This window comes from Lissotriton helveticus, chromosome 2_1 (assembly GCF_964261635.1).
Source record: "Lissotriton helveticus chromosome 2_1, aLisHel1.1, whole genome shotgun sequence".
NCBI lineage: Eukaryota > Metazoa > Chordata > Amphibia > Caudata > Salamandridae > Lissotriton > Lissotriton helveticus.
This window is the reverse complement of record NC_136059.1, coordinates 405847492-405868518: the sequence shown is the minus strand read 5'-3', so window position 1 is coordinate 405868518 and position 21027 is coordinate 405847492. Positions and strand designations below refer to the sequence as shown.

The following is a 21027-nucleotide window of genomic DNA, read 5'->3' as shown; positions in this document are numbered from 1 at the left end:
TTGACTGCACAAGTGTGGTCTATATAAAATGGAATATCCCTCCTTCCATTTACATTGTGTCGTGACCTTCAAGGGAGAGATTGAGGCATAAGAAAACAGAATGGCAAATCAAAAGACTGATTGACATGGAATGAAGAAACCACTTTTGGTAGAAAACGAGGTTAGGTGCTACACTGCCCTGTCCTCCTGAATATGCACGCCTGACTCCTTACGTTACAGAGCCTGAAGTTCACTAACTTTGCATAGGGAAGTGATCTCAACCAAGAATGCGGTTTTCCAATTCATGAAATAAAGAAGGCAAAATTGGAGCAGCTCAAATAGCACTCCATTATTCTAGTAATTACTATACTAAAATCCCGTGCTGGGCTGGAGCTGTCCAAGGAAGAATGACCACCTTTAACAATTGCATAAAGACTTCTGTGACATGAACAGGAATCAAAGAAGGGTGTTCTATGTTTTGATGAAAGGACATGCTGCAGTTACAACCAGAAGGATATTTATAGATGTATATTCGAATCAGCCTTTTTGCGAGAGCAGAAGGGATCATAATAAATGCATAACTCTGCTATAACTTGCAAAACATCTCAACTTAGCCACATAACATACACTAGTGGTAGGCGTTCTAGCTTCTTTCAGAATTTGCATACACTACTCCAGGAGTTGCAAATAGACACATTTAAAAATCTCAGATGCTAAATAAACAGATTACGTATTTTTGGATTGGGATTGAGCAGTTCTCCATGATGTTGATGGGGCTAATATGAATTTAAGGGAAGTATTTGATGTGGATGTACAGACATTTTCAAGAGCAGGCAGTACTGCTGTTGACAGGCACACTTTGGTGCAAAGAGAAGGAATGCAAATGACAATTGTTGCATTTTCCACACAACATTCAGGATCAAAGGAAGCAGGGGAGAATTGTATGCACATATCCTGGACAATTTCTCCATAGATCCTTCACCAGAGGCGGGGTTGTGAATATCTGCAGGGAAAATTTTGACATTTGATCGTCACTTGAGTTGGAAACAGTAGAGTCCCCCAGTGGTTACAACATGGATGTAGAATGTGAGAGTTGATCTCCCATTTGTGTGCCCCTTGCTGGAGTCTGCTAAGGATATCGGCTAAGCATCTTTCTACTCCTGGCTGATTGTCTGCCAGCAAGTCTGTATCAACTACTGTCAAAGCGCATTGATCATGCTGAACAGCTGTGGGGAGTGCTTGCTTCAATGCCTTTTAATGTGAACACTGTGGTCCTGTTGTCTGTTCATACAAGGATCCCCTGGTTGTGCAGCTTGGCTCAAAAAGCTTTCATTGCTAGGTGGACTTCGAGCACCTCTAACACACTGATGTGGTGTATCTGTGCTGTGTATCATACAGACCGTTAAAACTAGACACTTGTGGGGTTGAAGTGACCCAGAAGGGCAGGATTTTAAAAACGACAAGGTAGATGTTATCATTGTTGCCTCTCAGTGGCCGTTAATCAGGATGGGCTGGACAGTTCCACCTTTCTTGAAATGAAGAAATTGAATCAGTATACTACTTGTCCTTGCTGCTGCATGGGTTCTATTTCTATGGCCCATTTGGCAAGTAAGAATTCATACTCTTCCAACAGCAGCTGCAGATGCAGTTTATTGATGTTGCCATGCCAGATTCAAGAAAATCACCTTGGACTATGGCAAAAAATATCCATTTGTCTGAGGTTATATCATTTAATTGAGAAAATTAAAATGCCACTCATACCCCTGTTAGGGTGGGGGGCGAACAATGAGAGTTACTGCTTAGTTGCAAAGGTACCCCTATATTGGGCACCTATGGACTCGGATCGACCATTTCTGTGAACTGAGCCATAGATGATCTGGCCTTATTTATAATAATTCTTGGTCTATGCAGGAAAAAACTGCTGTGTACCACAAGCCTGTCATGGGCTGGCTGACATCCTCTATGGACAGCTATAGTCTGTTTTGAGATCCCATAGCCTGTAGAGTAGATGTTCCCTTTTTTAATTTTTCTAACATTGGTCCATCTGTAGCCCGAACAGATGCTCGAATGAGAGACCACTAAGATGTAGCTGTACTCTAAGAAAAACTTAAAATGTTGAACAACATGTGGAGCCCAATTAAAACACTGTAGTTGATTTGTCATGAGTCTGTATTGGCACCATTCAATGCAAATTGAACGCTGGCATTAGAGTTTATCTTGCCCCCTTGGACAAATGTATGAGCTCATTTATGGTGGACATCTGATGGATGTTGCATAGTTTTTCTATCTTCTCTTGTTGTGCCGATCATAGCTTGCCAACAGTGCTAAAGAACTGTCAATATGACTTGGTGTTGTGACTGCTCCAATTCCCCTACCTGCCAGAAACAGCCAGTTTATTACTGGTTTTATTTGAGGGAGAGTTATCACCTATCCCCTGCATGCAAGCTTGTTTCATTGCTGTGTGCACCACCAATTAATCTAAGGAACATGGTTTCTGATCAAAATGGGGTCATTTTGGGCAGGCTTACACTTCCTCTTTAATCATAGTGTGACCATTCATATCCCACCAGCGCCTTTAAAATTATCGGTGCGCTGCTTTCAATGCCGGCAAGTATTGATTGGTCGTTTCGAAAGTCTCCATTATTAAATCCTTCTCTTTCCCTTCAATTTGTAGTGGAATGTTATGTTGATGTGATACCATCAAGCTAACTGGATGATAAGTTTCATCTCGTGGAGGAGTCTTTGTAGGATAGGGGTTACAATGGATCTTCATAGCAGGGATTAACCCTACCCCGGCAGACTCATCATTTTCCTTTACCTCTTCTGGCTCTTGGTAAGGAGGTAGTGGGTCTGTAGACGTATCCTCCTATGAGTGAGAGATGTAGGATAATGGCCACCTTTAGTATTACACATGTTTATTGATGGTACAACAGGTGGCTATACAAAATTGACACTTAAAAATGACAAAACCGTCCGTGAGCAGCCCCACTAAGCAGTGTTGAGGAATACACAAATCCTGATCACGTTATGAGCAAGCAAACTTATACACAGCAAGCCGCCTACAACCCAACCAGGGCCGGCCGTGTCATAAACATAACGTGGGTGGTGCGCTTCCCTGAGGTCTTGCTACTCCCCCTCCCGCTGGAAGGCCAGTAGTCCTGACATCTTGTATTACTGCCGCTGAAAGTCCAGCACTCCCTCTTCAAGCGCTGTCATGTGCTTCTACGGCTTATCGGCCACCTGAAGACCCCCATCCTAAAAGTTCAGTACCCAACTCAGAACAAAACAGAAAAGAAAGGGAGGGAGGACCTGTCGTAGACCGTCTCAACTTCTCTCGAGCCCTGGCCACCTTTAGATGTTTAGGGAAGGGAAACGCCCTACTATTGGGGATAGACGCAATGCAAGCTTGCTTTCTCTCCTCGCCAATGTCATTATTTATATTCAAAGCATTAAAACTAATGGGATGTTTTAGAAAGGTTTTTTGAGTTCCTATGACATCTGTATATAAAAAGTAAATCATCCTTGTCTACCAATTAGAATGTCAGGCTGTATGTGCTCTTCTATTTGAAGGACATGTAATGGTAATTCATTAAATGCATACCAATAGGATATAGTGGAGTCAACACAACTGAAAAGATGGACACATAGATCTGCAAGCATATTAGCCTGGCTTACAGGCCAAGATGTTGAATGGAGGTGCAAACAGCCTTACAAATTTCCCTAACTCTGTTATTGAAATCAGTCCATGTACTATAATAACTATAATTGATTTAATAAACCAAATGTTACATAGTATACATGTGAAAACTATACTAAATGAAACGTGCATTTATAAATGGGAAATATGCACCCAACATAATTGAATATATTGAATTATATATGAACTGCAATTTAGGGTACATAAGCAGAAAATGCAAAGATTACATCAGTTTGTAAAGATTTAAACTATATAAATATATAACAATCAAAAGAGGCTCTAGTCAGTGTGTCAAAATGTTTTTACAGTCGCACTGCCATTATCAAACATGTGGTGCTTATAAGACCACAAAGGTTTACATCTCAAGCAGTGCTCATAAAACCACCATTTGAAAACATGATGACTTGAGCATAAAGCACACATTCACAGCTGTAGTATTTTTACGTTTTGTATATGACAATGTAGTCATTCTTTCAAAATCTAAACAATCTCACCTGGCTGTAGGAGTTTGGATGTGGCAATCTTAGACTCTTTCACTAACAGTTTATTGTGTTGGTTGTAATTAACTATCTATTTTAGTTTAGTTATATAATGTATTAATTTGTAATTCCTTTAAAGCGTGATCTATGAGCAAATAAGTGTCAGAAACAAAAAAATATAGCATAATAAATTAACAATAACTTTATGAAAGAAATACCTACAAATATTTAAAGAATGGGAGACATCGAGAAGGGTGTAAATAGTCATTAGATAGAGGAAATAGTTTAAATCGAGGAATGCTAGCAAAATACGTTCAAGGTTTGCACACTTTAATGCATTGACCAATGGCCCATGACAGAACATTATTTGCAAAGTAGAGGTTTAGGAGGAGTCAGTTTAAGTCTTCACCTAGATAACAACTTGAAAATGGAAATAAATAAATATTTATTTTTAAAATAGTCTTCACCGAGAAGATGCATAATAATAAAACGTTTCTTCAGATTTATTTTAAAAACAGGGAATGAAGACTTTTGAAGGCTAGCCACATAAATTTATAGCTGAAAGAGAATGCTACCTCCCCAAAATGGTTCATGTCCCAGCGGAATGCCAGGGAGAGATTACAGCCAAGAACGTTTTCAACCAAACAGACAATTTTGAACAAGCATCTAGCTTCCATGGGTAGTCGAATCAGGAATATCATGACTGGGCTGATGTGATTAAATGCACTTGTTCTGGAGACCAAGTGCTTTTTGAGTCATATAAAGAGGTTAAAGGATTTTTGGTATGGCAGTGAGGAGGTTGTTCCTAAAGTCACACATCGATAGGGCACAGGACTGGACTGTTGCCTTTGTTAAGATGCACCGTTATTTATGACAGGAGGCAGGTGTAGAGTAATTAACTTTTATTCAACCGGAGCGCCGGGACAACCGCTCTAACCCGCGGCGGGCGCCTCTACAAGATGGCCGCCTTCCGCTTCCGGTCCCGCCCCTTCCGGTTCCGGCCAGGAGCACTAGACCGTCACCACATATCTCCCCCCTTTGTGCACAAGGCAAATGTGAATAAACAGTCTTACTTGTTGTCCATTTCAAAGTCTTTAAACCGCTCCGGAATCCTTACTACGCTTCCTGCTCTCGTTCTCACTGCTCCTTCTCCTCCTTCACTTCTCTGTTCCTCTGACAGCTGGCCCCGTGTCCTTGTTCCTTCCTGTGTACTTCCCGTCCTTTCCTTTCCTGATCTACTCTTGCTCCCGCCTTTTCCTTCACCTGTTTCTCGGACTTCCCTGTCCTCTCCGATGTCTCTCTCTTCTACTTGCTGCTTGCCTTCTTCTACTTGCTCCGTGTTTCTTCCACAACCTTCTTCCATGCCTCTCTCCACATTCTCTTCCCCTTCCTCAGTCTCCTCTCCCCATTCCAAGATTTTGCTGCATTTCGCCATTCTGTCCTGCGACCACACCTTGCCGTCGCTGAGGAGTGCTGACCTGGCATATGGTTCCAGAACTCGTAGGGGTGGTGTGAACTTACTTTCTCCCTTTCTCTTCAGGGTCGCCAACTTCACTCTAACCCAATCACCCTTCTCTAGAGACACTCCTTGCACGTTTCGTCTCTTATTGAATTGTTCAGTGTACGCTTCCTGTGCCTTCTCCAGATTTCTCCTGACTACGGCTGGCGACCATTTACTTTGCACCACCATCTTCCTCCACGCCATATTGTCTTTTGTAAATGGTTCTCTCCCTCTAAGTACCTTGAAAGGGCTGTACCCCGTGCTGCCTGGTGTGATTCGGTATTCCCACAACATCTTGGGTAACTCCCTTTCCCAGTCCAGTCCATCATTCATGGCTGCTTGTATGGTACCCATTATCACCCTGTTAAAACGTTCCACTTGTCCATTGCCTGCGGGGTGATATATGGGTGTATGCTTGACCTCCATCCCATTCCTGGCCACAAAAGCTTCCCATTTCACAGACGTGAACTGCGGTCCATTGTCACATATGATGGTTTTAGGAATGCCTTCCTTGATGAATATGTCTCTCAGAAAGGCAATCACAGCCTCCGTGTCTACTGCTTCCCTTACTTCCACCTTGGGCCACTTGGAGTACTTGCCGATCAAAACTATGGCATATTTTTGTATCCCTTCCATGTTCAGAACGGGTCCCATGATGTCAACAGACACCATCTCCCATGGCCCTTCAGGCACTGGAAACTTTCCTAATGGTGGTCTCATCATGAACTGGGATTTGTCTGCTTTGGAACACGACTCACATTGTCTGACATATCGTTCAACTTGTGCGTCAATAGCTGGCCACCAATATGATTGTCGAGCCAAAGCCTTGGTTTTTGTGATCCCCTGGTGCCCTTCATGTAACAGGGCCATCAAATGATCTACAACGCCTCGTGGAGGAATTACTTTGTCGCCTCTCAGAAGAAATAGGGGATTGTCTCCCAATGATAGTTCATCCCTAACTTCCCAGTACCTCCTTAGTGTTTCTTTAAGGTGCCTCTTTTCGGGCCACCCATGGACAACGTATCCTCTTATCGCCTCCAGGTCATCGTCCGCTTTGTAGGCTTCTTCCCATTCCTGCGCATCGATCACTTTCTCCATGTCTTGTATAGCGGCCACCACGTAACTACCCCACTTCGATTCCTCCTGTCTGTCTGCTTCCTCCTTAGCCGCAGCTCGGCTTAGGAAGTCGGCCACCTTGTTCTGTGGCCCCGGTATATGCTCCACTTCATACACGAAATCCAGCAATCGAAGTGTCATCTTTGCAATCCTGGGTGTCGCATGGGCATGACCGTTGGACGTTAAAACCTTTACTAGGGGTTTGTGATCGGTTTTGACTAGAAACTTGGCGCCCCACAGGTACTGCCTAAACCGTTCCATCGCCCATACCACCGCTAGCATCTCCTTTTCTATGACACCGAACTTTTCCTCATTGGGTGCCAGGAACCTTGAGGCGAAGCTGACCGTAGATATCTCTCCAATCACTCGCATCGGTGGTAAGGATGGATTCGGCTTCCGGGTCAAACCCCTTCAGGGGTATCGTGTTGCCCATCTCTTGTTTCAACGTGTCAAATTCCTCCTGCTCCTCCTTGTTCCATTTGAAACCATTTCTTTCCTTCAATAGCTGTCGCAGACAGTGTGTCTTGGTGGCAAAATGGAGAATAAATTTGCTATAATACTCGGCCATTCCCAGGAATGACCTGACGTCTTCCTTCTTCCCTGGAGCTGGTGCATCTAATATTGCTTGCATGTTGGCTCTTTTTGGTTCAATGCCCCTTCCGCTTACTTCATGGCCGAGGTAGGTTACAGACGGTACTCCGAATTTACACTTGGACCACTCCGCTGTCAGACCATTTTCCTGCAACGTGCGTAACACCGTGTGTAGCTTCTCATTGTGTTCTTGCTTGGATGCTCCCATGACCAGAATGTCATCTTGGAAGAATTGAACACCTTCCACCTTCCGAAAGAGTCTATGCATCAGTTTCTGGAAGACGGTGGCTGCTGATGCCAGCCCAAATGGCATCCTGACAAATTTGTAGCATCCGAAGGGCGTGATAAATGACGTGAGGTGATCACATGACGGATGAAGTTTTATCTGGTGGTAGGCAGATGACAGGTCCACTGTTGAGAACCATTGTATGCCCGTTGTCTTGGCCAACATTTCGTTAATGCGAGGAAGGGGAAACTTATCGATCAGGATGTTTTTGTTTAGTTCCCTGAGGTCGACACACAGCCTCACCTTCCCATTTGGCTTTTGAGCTACTACCAAAGGCGAGAGCCACTCTGCACTCTCAATGGCCCGTATCACCCCACTCTTCTCCAGTCTGTCGAGTTCTGCCTGCACAGCCTCTCTACATCGGAAAGGAATGTTGCTTACTTTGTGGATGACTGGTTTGGCTCCTTCCTTCAACCTGATAAGGTGTTTGTACTTGACCAATTCGCCTATCTGCCCATTGAACACCTTGGGGTATACTCTGTGCCATGCCTCTTCGTCGTTTCCATTTTCCATGTTCCATGTTCATAAGCATCACCTTTTCCACGCCGCCTGGGTTCAGCTGTATTCCTAACGCTCCTTGGTCCTTCCAACTGAGCACTGATGGTCCTTTCTCCGCAATGTACAACTTGCAATTTGCTTTGCGCCCTCTGAACTCTAAGAGCAACGGGCAGTATCCTAGCATGGGTATTTTCTGCCCCGTGTACATGACGGGTCTTAGATCCATGGGGCGCAGCTCCTCTTTTACTTTCGTCGCAAACTTCTCTTCCCACACCTGCCTTTGTATGATGGTAATGGGGGCTCCTGAGTCTGCAATTATCTCAATGGGCACTCCACCTATTTGCATATTCAACCTAGGTTTGTCCGATTCTGCGCACCCCATGTCCAAAACCTGGGCATCAATGTAGAGGACTTCCTCCAATTCCTCGTCCTCTGTCTGGTTTTCTTCTTCTCGGTTCTCTTGGTCTACGTATCTGACCATGGCTCCTTTCAACTTCCGGCGGCATACCTTTTCATAGTGACCAAAGACGTGGCAGTATGCGCATTTCGCCCTGAACGCCGGGCACACTTTATCGTTTCCCATGTGGGACGTGCTTCCACACCTGTAACAGCTGGGTCGTCCTCCTCTTCCCGTCTTATGGGCTGCGCTGCCTGATTGCGTGTTCTGTCTATTGTTCTGGCCTTTTGTTGGTTCTCTATGTTTGGTCCTCTCACTCTTGCCGTGCATCATCACCCTGCAGACCGTCGGTGTCCCTCCAGTATCCTTCCGTGCCGCCTGGGTGCACCTTTTGGACATTTCCGCCTTCTTCACCAAGGCCCAAACCTCTTTCAGGGGAGCCTCTCCATTCAGCCACAGCTTTTCTTGTACATGCGTGCTGGACGTGTGCATTATGATCTGGTCCCTTATCAGCTCATCATGTAGCGTACCGAACCTGCATGTTAGGGCCAATTTCTGCAGTGCCGCGACGTACTCATCGATGGTCTCTCCTGCCTCCTGTTTTCTCCCGAAGAAGGTATGCCTGTCGATGGCTACGCACACCACGGGTCTGTAGTGCACGTCAATGTCCTCGATGGCATGATTGAACACGTCCGTGTCAGTCGCACCCCTTTCGCCTTTGACCATGGTGTCGTACACTCTGAGCCCCTCCTGGCCTAGATTGTGTAACAAGATCCTCCTCCTTCTCTGGCTCGAGTACGCCGCGCCATTCTCCTCTTCTAACGCCTCCAAATAATTTAGAAAATACCGCTTCCAGTCTTCCCACGGCATTGTGGGTTCCCCCCTTTTCGGGAGAAAAGGCATTAACTGGGTGAGGGAGGTGGACTGTGTCGCCATCTTGCCGTTTCCTCCGGGGCCCGCTTGTGTTGCGGCGGCCCGGCCTGGTGGGCTTCCTGGCGCTTGTCTCTCGTCCGCGTCTTCCTCGCTGTGCTCGCTGCCGGCTGCGCCACCTCCTACAGCGCCGTCAGTGGTCTGGAGCTCTTGTGGGCTGTCTCGGACAGCCGCGCCAACAGTTTTCGAACCTTCTCCCTTCCTTGCAGTGCTGCCAGTGTGCTGTGCGGGGTTCACCTAACCGTGTGATGGGGGCCTCTTGTTCCTGTCTGGGTGAGTCGCTTCTCCCCTCCTGTGCTCCCGCTGCGGAGCACGGCGCTGCCGAATATATAGTTTTTTGTTTTTTTGTGTGACTCTCTCACCGTGACACCGTGAGGCTGGGTGGCGAGTCCGCTGACTCATGGGCTGTGTCCACACACCCTCGCGGTGAAAATGCTCTTGGTCTCTGCTCGGGGCCTGCCCTTCGTCCTCTGGCAGCTTGATTAGCCATTCCCCTGTCTCCGTTTTTGTTTTTCCGCTTCTCGCGTGGGGATTTCTGTGTTAAATCCCATGCCTCGTTGCCATTGTTAAGATGCACCGTTATTTATGACAGGAGGCAGGTGTAGAGTAATTAACTTTTATTCAACCGGAGCGCCGGGACAACCGCTCTAACCCGCGGCGGGCGCCTCTACAAGATGGCCGCCTTCCGCTTCCGGTCCCGCCCCTTCCGGTTCCGGCCAGGAGCACTAGACCGTCACCACAGCCTTGAAGTCCGTTTCAGAAATTATGCTTCACGCTCTTTAGTAATTAGAAATTGTGCTTTGTTAGCCAGATTGTGATATCTATGGCAATATGTCGTTTTTCCACAATGCAGAGGGATTTAGCATTCTTTAAAATGGTGAGAGAGATGCTAAGAATATAGAAGGCTGACACCCCGGACTGATAAGGAATGCTCGAAGAGAGAGACAGAAAGATAATATATTCCACTGCAGATGTGTAATAGTGTTGTGATGTCCAGAGAAGTATTTGGTCAATGAATAGCAATGAAAATAGCATATCTGAAGCGGACACTGATGGCAACTACGGGCATACCTGTGATCATCAGCATACCAGTGGATGAAAATGTGAGAATCATGAAGTATTCAGTAAGTATTTCCATGTGGAGTTTAAAAAGAGAAGTAGTAAGGAATGACCTGTGCGGAACCCCAAAGGGTGTGGGTATAGAACTAAAGAGTGTTTCCAAGCTTCATTTGTAAAGAGTAATTTTACAAGGAAAACAAGAACCATTTAAGTACTTCTCCGTCAGTGACTATGTGAGAGTCTCGTTGTCAACACCCTCAAACTCCAACAAATGAAAAAGGAAGGATAATTTTGCCAAGAATGAGAAGACGATTATGAAAGATTTGAAGCACGATGGTTTGTGTATCCTCCCCACACACAACACTTTTTGGGATCTATCAGTATGATTATTAAAACCAACATGTTTTTTCAGTTGAGAGCCATCAAATATTATGGCATGAAATTAGGATGAAAGGGATTAAAGTCTTAGGGAGTCTATATTTGCCTTTTACACTTTACCTCTCCTACTTTCAGACCTTTCTCAACTCTACCCATTTAATTGTAGATTGGAGTGCAAAGGAAAGAATTTAAGTTTAAAGATGAACTTTCATAATTCAATAACTTTGACATGGATGATGAAATCAGTAATGGGGTGATAGGGGCTAATGTATTCAGAATATGTAAATGCTTTCTTCAGAAGGTGCTCTACCTTATCAACGTTCAGGCCTCTGGGTATTCACAGCTTCACTAGTTCATCTGTGAATTAGACTGCAATGAGCAATAGCATTTCTTACAGACTTACATGGAGGGAATGAACATTATTTCAAGGAGAAAGACATTTTAAATAAGAAGTTCAATAACTTAAAGAGGATCACAGAAACAATCTATAAATGTGTTGATTAGACAAGGGTACGTTTTTTGTGCGAAATTTGGTGAAGAGATAAAGAGCAGATAGTGGAAAGAGGAAGTCAAAGGAAGAAGAGATAGGGATTAAGAAATAGAGGAGGGTACGGAACATTAGGTAAAGCAATGAAGAAAAGGACCTCAATCTTGGAGGCATCTAGTTACCCATTTGTTTCTACACACAAGTGAAGCATCCATACAATCGTGCATTAAGAGAACTGCAAAAGTGTTGAAATGACAAACAAATTACATAGAAATTAGCCTGAAAACAAATAGAGTAGATGATGGTGTCAAGTGGGCTGATATAGAGAGAAGGGGGCGAGTAGAAATTCCAGAGGTACATTGTAACTGAACTGTAGTTCGATACAACATTTGGTTACTTTTATTTACAAATTTTAACGTTTTGGGATTAATATGTTTCCTTATGTTTGATACAGTACTAACGCTGCTGTGAAAAATCGTCTGACATAAATATTGTGTCTGAAATATTGTTTGCAAAAATATTCCTAATGAAATTAAATATAGAACATCCAGACCCAATGGGATGACTTTTTTGTAAATTATTTTTACAGCACAATATTTATGTCAAACTATAGGTCTGTAGTCGACATGTCAACATAAAAGCATTACTTTTTACATGATTTACTACTTACAGTGGTCATCAGCCTATCAATGTGGTGTGAAATCAACTACTCCCACAGCAAAGGTGTTAGCGATAGGAGACAGACATTAACTGATGAATGTGATCTTAAAGCACTAGAATCGGCGGACACACTAAGTCAATCCAGCATATGTCCCAAAGAATGTAAAAAGAGTGTTCAAACTCTGGCCACAGAACATATCTTCAACTTCTAGATACACATCCTCCTTGTAGAAAGTGTCAGTGCTTGAATTACCTCCTTCAAAACAACTGACAGGCAGACAAAAATAAATGTTTTAGCTCGGTAAGTACCACTCTTAAGTTTAATTATGAAAAAATAGACAATGCACCGATCACCTAGTTATGAGTTGCATTCATTTCAGCATGCTCAAAACACTGCCACAGTTTCTGGAGCCATTATAATGCAGCCTACAGGAAATTACAAAGGCATGGTAACTCCATATCTCTGGTTAAGAACTTCACAATAATATTCATAAATTGTTACTAAACTGGATAGGTGCATCCAGCGTAGCACAAAGTACTGGCATGGCCGCATCACAGACAATGTGCGAACACAGTGCTGCAATGCAAAATTAAACCATTCCAGGGATGGACCTCCTATTACTCATAAAATTGTTCTCTGTTCAAAACAGTGAAATCCTCTTTAAATGTAATCTAAAAATCCGAATTTTCATGATTGTGGTACTTCTTATTGGACTAATTAAAAATAAAATGTAAAAATTGTTCATTCATAATTAGTTCAGATTCACAAATAGCCCTCCTTCAACTAACAATAGTGAAGGATTGTCCCCTGAATACGTAGATGCCATCCTGAAATCAACTGCATTGCTCTGTCTCTGGATTTTATTTTAATTAGTGAATAAAAGGTACCAACATGTGAAGTGTGTTTTTCTATTTAAACATTGGAGTTTTGTATGTTACCCTAACTTCAAATGTTATATGTGGCCATTGGTAATTTTCAGTTCTTAAACCTTCCATTGCTCAGAGCTCCCACTGCATAGCAGTTTGGCTTCATTATTAAGGGCTGAGCTATGTTTTGAAAAGCTAATTTGAGCATTAATTACTGCATCCCTAGATCAAGAGTTGCCAAATATTTTGAACTTCGCAGTCTAATCCCTCTGTGGAGTTGCAGTTAGGAACCACATAAAATGCCCTTTTAAACTTTAGCTTATGCAATTGACTGGGCTCGTCAAGCAGATTTAGCATCAGGCACACTATGTAATCAGATTAGCTGAACGGCAATTAACTATGCTTTGCTACAGTTGAAAAATCCCAATAGATGGAAAAAAGTTTAATTTTTTGCCTGTCCAGAGCTAGTTTGGACTGTTTTTCACAAGGTTGATTGACTGTGTCCAACACTTCTTGATGGTAAGTATACTGGGCAATTCTCTTAATCTGTGGATTAGCTATTGAGCCAATCGGTTCTTACAAGCAGCTCAAAAGCCAATCATGAGTCAGAAGGAAAGTATGGAAAGTACAAAATGGATTACAAAACTTTCTGAACAACAATTTGAATACTTACCGAGCCGTAGACTTTTCCCTTCTCATTCATAGCTAAAAAATATTTGCTTTCTATGCCCCTCACTGCAACTATTCCAACATCCACGGATGTTATCTCCAATACACCTGAAACGTAAAGAAAGATACCTAATTAATTGTTTATTTCTGTCAAATGCAAGCACAACAGGATAATTCTTTGGCAATATATTTTAAAGAGGACTGCACTGTTTCTAAGAGCCACCCTTTTTATTCAAAGCACAAGAAAGCACACCAGGACTGGGTAGGGTACAGGCAGCCGAGTAGTATGTGCACACTAACAGAACCAGGATGAGCAGAAACTATGTTATCTCAGGAAGGGCCTAATTATCAATAATTCAAGAAAGCAATGGCTAGAATTATGCAATGAGAAGTACAGAAAATACAGGGTCCAGTAATTCTGGGGTGTGATATTACCACTCTGTTTCATGTTGAGAACTACTTATGAAAGCGGTGTTTGCTCACAGATTTCCAATTGTAATTCCACATACTGAGCTCTTCGGACGACATATTCAACCAGGATTTATCTGACAAAATGTGTCAGCATAAAACCCCTGGCGGTGCAGTAGTACTCAAATTCTTGCAATCCAAAGTGGGGTTCCAGAGATTCTCATAATGTGGGCTTAACTATTCAGCTTCTTCAAAGCAGCAGTTGGACAAAAACCCAGTCATTGACTTCATTAAGATGAGAAATATATTTTCAAAATGAAAGAAATTAAAATCCTTGAACGTCATTTAGCAATCATAGTAAAACAATGAACATTTTTAGTCCATTACACATTTTTTCCCTGTGCCCTTTCTACTCTTCAAAGCTACTGAAGCGACATATCTAAGAATACATGCAGATTAATAGTCAACTCTTCGTTCTGTCCTTTTGAGAGGGAGAGGTCTCTCAAAGTTGAATAAGTGAAGAATCATGTCTTCATACATGTATTTTTTATTACATTTATGTATAGTTATTTGTAAATGCAGAGCAAGAGCCTGACTGGTCAGTTATTCATGTAGTTAATGTTGCAGTTTCATACTGCACAAATGTTGCATTAGAATGCTTTGAATGCATTGAGAGAGGTAAGTTACATATGTAGAACTTTGCAAGCAAGCATAATAACAAACAAACATGGGCAAAGCCAAAAGGTGTGATGTTGGCCGCCAGCCTTCTGGCAATTCTTATGCTTTGTCATAGATACTGCAAAAATGTATTGTTTGGTGAATATGCCATGCCCTTGTTAATCTAAAAAAAATAATTTGCTACAGGCAAAAAAGTTTTTGGAGTCTCCAAAAATCCCCACCTTACCATTACTCCCTAGCACTGAAGGAGGCTATTTTGTGTATGGCTGTGTTACTTGTGAAAGGGCAGTGTGCTGTAACACGTAGTTAACTCAGCCAATGGCTGAATTTGGTTTATACATTGCCCCTAATGCATGCTGGAGTAGCTTTCAGAAAAATGGGAATGACACCAACCACAGACTAATGGATGAAGTCTGTCTGAAACTCCTATAAGTAGCCATGTAATACATATAATTTGAGTGAAATTAAAATAATATTGGCAAACACAGACCTAAAAAGGTCAATCAATCAGCCATTGGCTTCAAGTCTCTTGCCTTTGAGAAGGGAAGGGAGCAAGAAAGAAAGAAAGAAAGAGAGATATAGAAAAAATTAAGAAAGAAAGAAAAAGAAGAAAAGAAAGAAAGAAAGAAAGAAAGAAAGAAAGAAGAAGAAAGAAAGAAAGAAAGAAAGAAAGAAAGAAAGAAAGAAAGAAAGAAAGAAAGAAAGAAAGAAAGAAAGAAAGAAAAAGAAAAGTGAAAAATGAAAGAAAGAAAGAAGGGAAAAATGAAAGAAGGCAAAAAACAAAATAAAAGTTAAAAGCGGATAACTTTGTACAGAACAGTTACAAATGGACATAGTCTGGTATGCTATGAAATAGCAGCTGCCAGAACAGCAAAACACTTCAATTGGAATTTACAACAAAATTGGCAGATGTGATCTGATAAAGATGGAATGTACATCCAAAGCGTCCTGCTATCAATCGGGCTCTAAACACAAAGGGTACACTGAAGTAATTACGAAGTAAAAACCAAAACAATGGTGCTGAAGGGAACTAGCTTGTGTGCCAATGTGCTTCTTGTGAGAGAGCAAAATGTAGTCACTCAAAGTGAAGTTAACTAGTGGCTTAAGTAGGCTATCCCACTGACCCATGTTGTACACTGTAGTGGATGAAAACAAAATATGAATAACATAACAGACGAATGGAGGAAGAGAGGTGGCTTAAAACCTGTATATTTTACATAGTTTGGTAAACTCAAAAGGTCTTGGCTTGTCAAGCACAAAAGGAACTAGGATATGTATCGAATATCCAGGTCCAAAGTCTAAAGTGAAAACTGAACAAAGCACCCAGATAAGAATCATTTGCCAGAATATATCGCTGATGTGATCCTTTATGAAGTAGGGAACCCAGATGCAAAGCTAAAGCCAGTCTACCTTTCAGGAGGTGTGCTTGGAGAAAACAAAGACTATGGAGGTAACGATGACATGAGAAGCAGTAAGAATAAAGGAAACCCAAAAATGTCAGGTAAGAAATATAGGGAAAGAGGATGGAAAAGCAGATAGGAGAGGAGCGGGTAGGGTAGGGTATAGCAAAGCATTATTGATAAGAAGAAAACCCAAAGGCATGGTGCCGAAGAGCAGGGCACATAGGGAGTTGAATTAGAAATGGGAGATTATTCACATTAACTCCAAGGATCCTTGAAACAAGTTTCAACTGCTGTTTAAACTTAACTAGATTGAAAGGGTAGTGAAGAGCCATTGGGCTCCAGTGTAAAAGTCTAGTTACACTCACTAAAAATGATTGGGTCATAGACGTCTCTATTTGTAATGCTGTGGGTTTAAGGAGAAGAGATTTGGCAATGGCAGGAGCTTTGGCCCACCAGAGATTTCAACTTTTCGGTCAAGTAGATGAAAGTAGTAGCACCCAAGACATTGTGGGTTATCCAAGCCATCTTACACTGTGCTTTGGCTTCATAGTCAGCCACTGCAGCATATCTGTGGGCTTTGAACCTTATCGCAGACTTAGGGTGCATCTAGTAATAATCTTTAATACTGCATGCTGTGTTCTTGGGAGTCCCATACATTCCAAGGAATGTGCATGGAAATCTGTGCCAGGTTCAGGTTTTCAGACGTACTTCTGGGAATGTCATGTGACTATTCCCAATCGCCGCTATTCCTCTTGTGCATAGTTGTTAATAGTTGAAGACTACCCATAAAATGAATTTGTACTTCCTCTGCAAATGCACTTTACCTTTCCTTTTTCTCCACTGGGGAAAACATTTTCCCTAAGGAGAAAGTCCTTCTGATAAACCTTAAGCAATTCTGTGGAAAATCTGTTCCCATATCTACCCTGGAATGCAAGTGTAAATCTCTGACCATTTCCAGGGTGGAAAGGGGTGGGATCAGAGTTTGGGTATACTAACAAACATACCTTTGTGGATGTTCCTAAACTCCCAAGGCAAAACACGCCCTGGAATGCCAAACTCTTGCTCTAGTGAATGAAATTTACTAGGTCTTCTCACCACTCATATCAGAGATGTCAGCAATAGGTTATGGATTTTCGCTTGATATGGAACCCTTGCATGCATAAAAAAGGTAAATTCAGTCACACATGTATGTTTGCAATCGGATTTACCTTTATGAATGGGTCTGTGGTCATTTACATATGAAAAGGGCTTATTGTCATATTAGCTTATGGGCCATTTTTGATGATATGTTTACATATGGAATGTAGCATTATCACTGATGGATTGTGTAAATATGGATATGCAGTAAAGACTAGTGAGTGATGGTGATAATCTCAACACGCATTAGAGTCAATTAGTGATGCTACAAATGTGCTCAAGCAACCAAGTCTTATAAGTAATAGTACAAAATTAGCCAACACTAAAGATTTCAGAGAACAAATCTAACCAAGTATTCAAGATGAATGGATGATGGTGGAAACGTGAACTTACATTAAGGCTTACTGAGTGATGCATCAAATATAAACATGCATAACCGTCATAATTGTAGACATACTGCAGGCACTCTTCGACCAATTGTTAACACCCTGGTCTAATGCCAGAAAATGATAATTTGTAATTCATAGCATTTTTATAACACGATTTATGCTTCTGTCTGTGACCTCAGCCTGTACGATTGGTGTAAAATGTTGGTGTCCATCTCACTCAATAATTAATTGATGAACTCACTAATTTATCCATCAAACTATTGATATACTCGCTTTTTCAACGATACATGCATGTATGAATGAATTCATTGCATATGTATTAATACACACGTGTTGAATATCAATCCTTAATTTGTGACAGAATTAGTGCCGGTGGCCAAGGCTCTGCTCAGAAGCCTGTGACCGGTCCTTTAATATGTCGGCATGCTGAATGCAGAGGCTGCTTGGACTTGAACCTACCTCATGCCTCTTTAATCCGCCATCAGACATTTCCTGCTCTTTTATCTCGCTCTTGATGTTTCCCTTTGCAACAGCTTTCTGTGTTTTTCTTTTTCATCCTTACTGTATTTATTTTTCATCCTCCTGTCTGTATTTATTGTTCCCTCTCTTTCACTATGTCCATTTCTGGTGAGGAAAAATAAGTGCTGATCCACACAAATGAGTGCAGGTAGGCCCTACCGGCAACAACCTGCTCAAGTTAAGCACTGTTGAACATATAAGCTCTATTATGAGTGAGTCAGAAAGGGGAATAGCTTTGTTTTGTGCTTGTAAAAGACATTACGATGGGAAGGGGTATTTACCAAGTGCAGTAAGTACCCATTATTCCAAATATATTTATGAAATTAAACATTACTTGCAGACTTGACAGGATTATTCTGCAGCACTGTCCATACTGTTCAGATTTCAGCATTGTAAGCTGCATAAGCTGCCAGATCAGGAAATGTGAGTGATAAAAGGGCTGTGGCTAAAAGGCCATGGGTACCAGCACTACAGTTCAACTACCATTATGTAACTACAGCAAATGAGTTTCATTTGAAGACTGTTTGGCATTATCAGACATAATTGAGACTGTCCCTCCTAGCTGATAAAGTCGTGTTTCAAGCAAAACAGCTTTTTTTAGTTTGCATAATTTAAATATTTTTTGTACATGGGAACTGAAAATTGGGAGTTCACAACAAGATTTATATACCCAACTTCTGCATTGATTGTGCGAAGTTTCAGTACATAGAATAAGGAAATTCCGACCGGCAGATAGTAAGCTGAGTTTCCCTACAACTTTGTGGTGTATAGTTATAACCCTTCCAGGCAGGCTTCCCAAACATGTAAGGTTTCATAGGTTATAAATGTTTGCCAATTCCTGGTGATTGTTGTTGTGTCTGTAGCAGGTAAAAATTGAGGAAGAGGAGTGGCAAACATGTCCTGTCTCTCCATCTACCATTTCCTATTCCTGCTCCATGATGGACAGCTATCATGATGGTGATCATGCTGCATCGTTCTACGCCACACTGGGAAGAGCAGCCCTGGCCAAAGGCAAGGTCCAGATGGCCAGTCTGGGAAATGAATGCTGCGGTCTAAAGCATTCATTGCATTTGGTATATATAGGCATGCAGGTGGTCAAACAAGTACGGTTAGACATCTCATTGATCAGGTGGCGACAGGATGGGCTCTTTTGTACAGTCCGATGTCTGGAAACTATGAGGGGGGGTGTGCTGGTACCAGAAGAAGGCATACTTGGGATGGATTCCAAACAATTCACTAATGTGCACACTTCCAGTGAAGATATCCTGAATTATATTTCTGCAGAATCCTAAATAGTGTGTCGAAGTATTATCAGATTATGTGATGTCTACAGCCTTTTTTAAAGAACAGTCCTACCTACATTTGATACATTATAAACAGTTTTAAAAGAAAATACATACTTTGGATAAAAATGCGTTTTTGTGTGCACAGAGGATGAATGAGAATTGATTTATCTTATTCTCAATGAAGTGCCGTCAAAGAGAACAAAATGAATGGACGTCCTTTAATAAAGAGTATTGTACTTGCACCGCGTTTAAATACCATAAATACACTTTCTAATGAATGTAGAAAGCTCTCACACACAGAGGTAATGTGAAAATAACTGAAACTGGGTTTGTTTATAACGTTACACTTTTACAGAATGTAATAAATGTCTGTATGGTAAAAATGGTGTGAATCAAATCACTAAGCTTGAATGGAATTTCGCCCTTCATTAGCCCAAGTAAGCCTAAATAACACACCATCTCACGAAGGCATTAACAGCACTCTAAGCTAACCACCACTGCTTAAATTGCGCTGATGGACAGTTCACAAAATCCCTGCAAGTGCTGTAGCAAGAACTCTATCTATGTAGGTCCCAAAAAGAAACAACTGTAGTATGACAAAAAGCAGAAACGCATGCATTCTTTTTTTTGTGTAAAATGAATGAACACCTATCATATGTTTTAAAAATAGCGCATTTTGTTAACTCGTGGTGAGTGTGACGCTTGCAATGTTGGAGCAGCTTCGGAATGTGTCTTTAAAACGTTGCCAAATACAGAATTACAAGAAAACTGGTTGTTTTTAATTTTTTTCAAAACGTATTGAAAATGCCACAATAGTAGATCGAGAGAGGAGAAAACTTGCACAGATTTTGTGGGGAAACATTAAGGAACTTTTGCCTGAAAGTATTGTGGTGCAGACGAATTTGGGAAGTTCAAACTTCAAACAGGATTCCAATTTCACACTGAACTAATTTTGGTTTGAACCAGATTACATATATTTGAAGTGACAAAAGCTGTACAACGCCAGTACTTTCTTCCAGTCACGCACACAATGCACTAGTGCAAGAGCTTCACCACTGAATTGTTGTCATAAGGTAATCCACTCATTAGCTTGGAAACATTCCAAAACCAATCACTGTTCGCCGAATATATTTAGTAGCTTGAAAAATACACTGTGGGGAAAGGTGAATCCGGAGGGGCCTCTAGCAGCTTCCTGCATAAGTGCAGTTACAAACTACAAGCTACAGGTGCCCAAAAGAGGTTCTTGGCTACTTTCCCAACACACCAACTCAGATATAGATTACTTGCCCAAGGACACAATGGTGGTGCAGAACCCCTTCTCATCCAAGTGAGGTTTTTAGGTGTGGACTAGAGAAGGCTTTAGTTGTCACCCAGGCTCATGTTAAAAAAAAATCATAAATATTACCTACATATATAGAGAGGCCTTTTGGGATCAGCTCTCTTCATTCATTGGTCTACTCAAGTGTTATTCCCATTTTACTTCCACCCGTGACAGCCTTTACAATGGGCCTTAAGGTCAGTACAGTTCAGACATGTGCTGTATTGCACTTTGAGTGACAGCACATCCACCTAAAAATAGTGTGCTTGGGTGCCAGGGCTAGTGCACCAAGCTA

At 41.9% G+C, this 21027-nt stretch overlaps 1 protein-coding gene across 2 annotated transcripts in view; it reads right to left on the bottom strand.

Moving 5' to 3' along the window:
• FGF10 (fibroblast growth factor 10) overlaps nt 1–21027 on the bottom strand; it is a 295881-nt gene that overhangs the window by 35115 nt on the left and 239739 nt on the right. For both annotated transcript variants that reach the window (XM_078675044.1, XM_078675043.1), the window contains exon 2: nt 13599–13702. In XM_078675044.1, coding sequence (XP_078531170.1) covers nt 13599–13702 — 104 coding nt within the window. The remainder of the gene's footprint in view (nt 1–13598; nt 13703–21027) is intronic.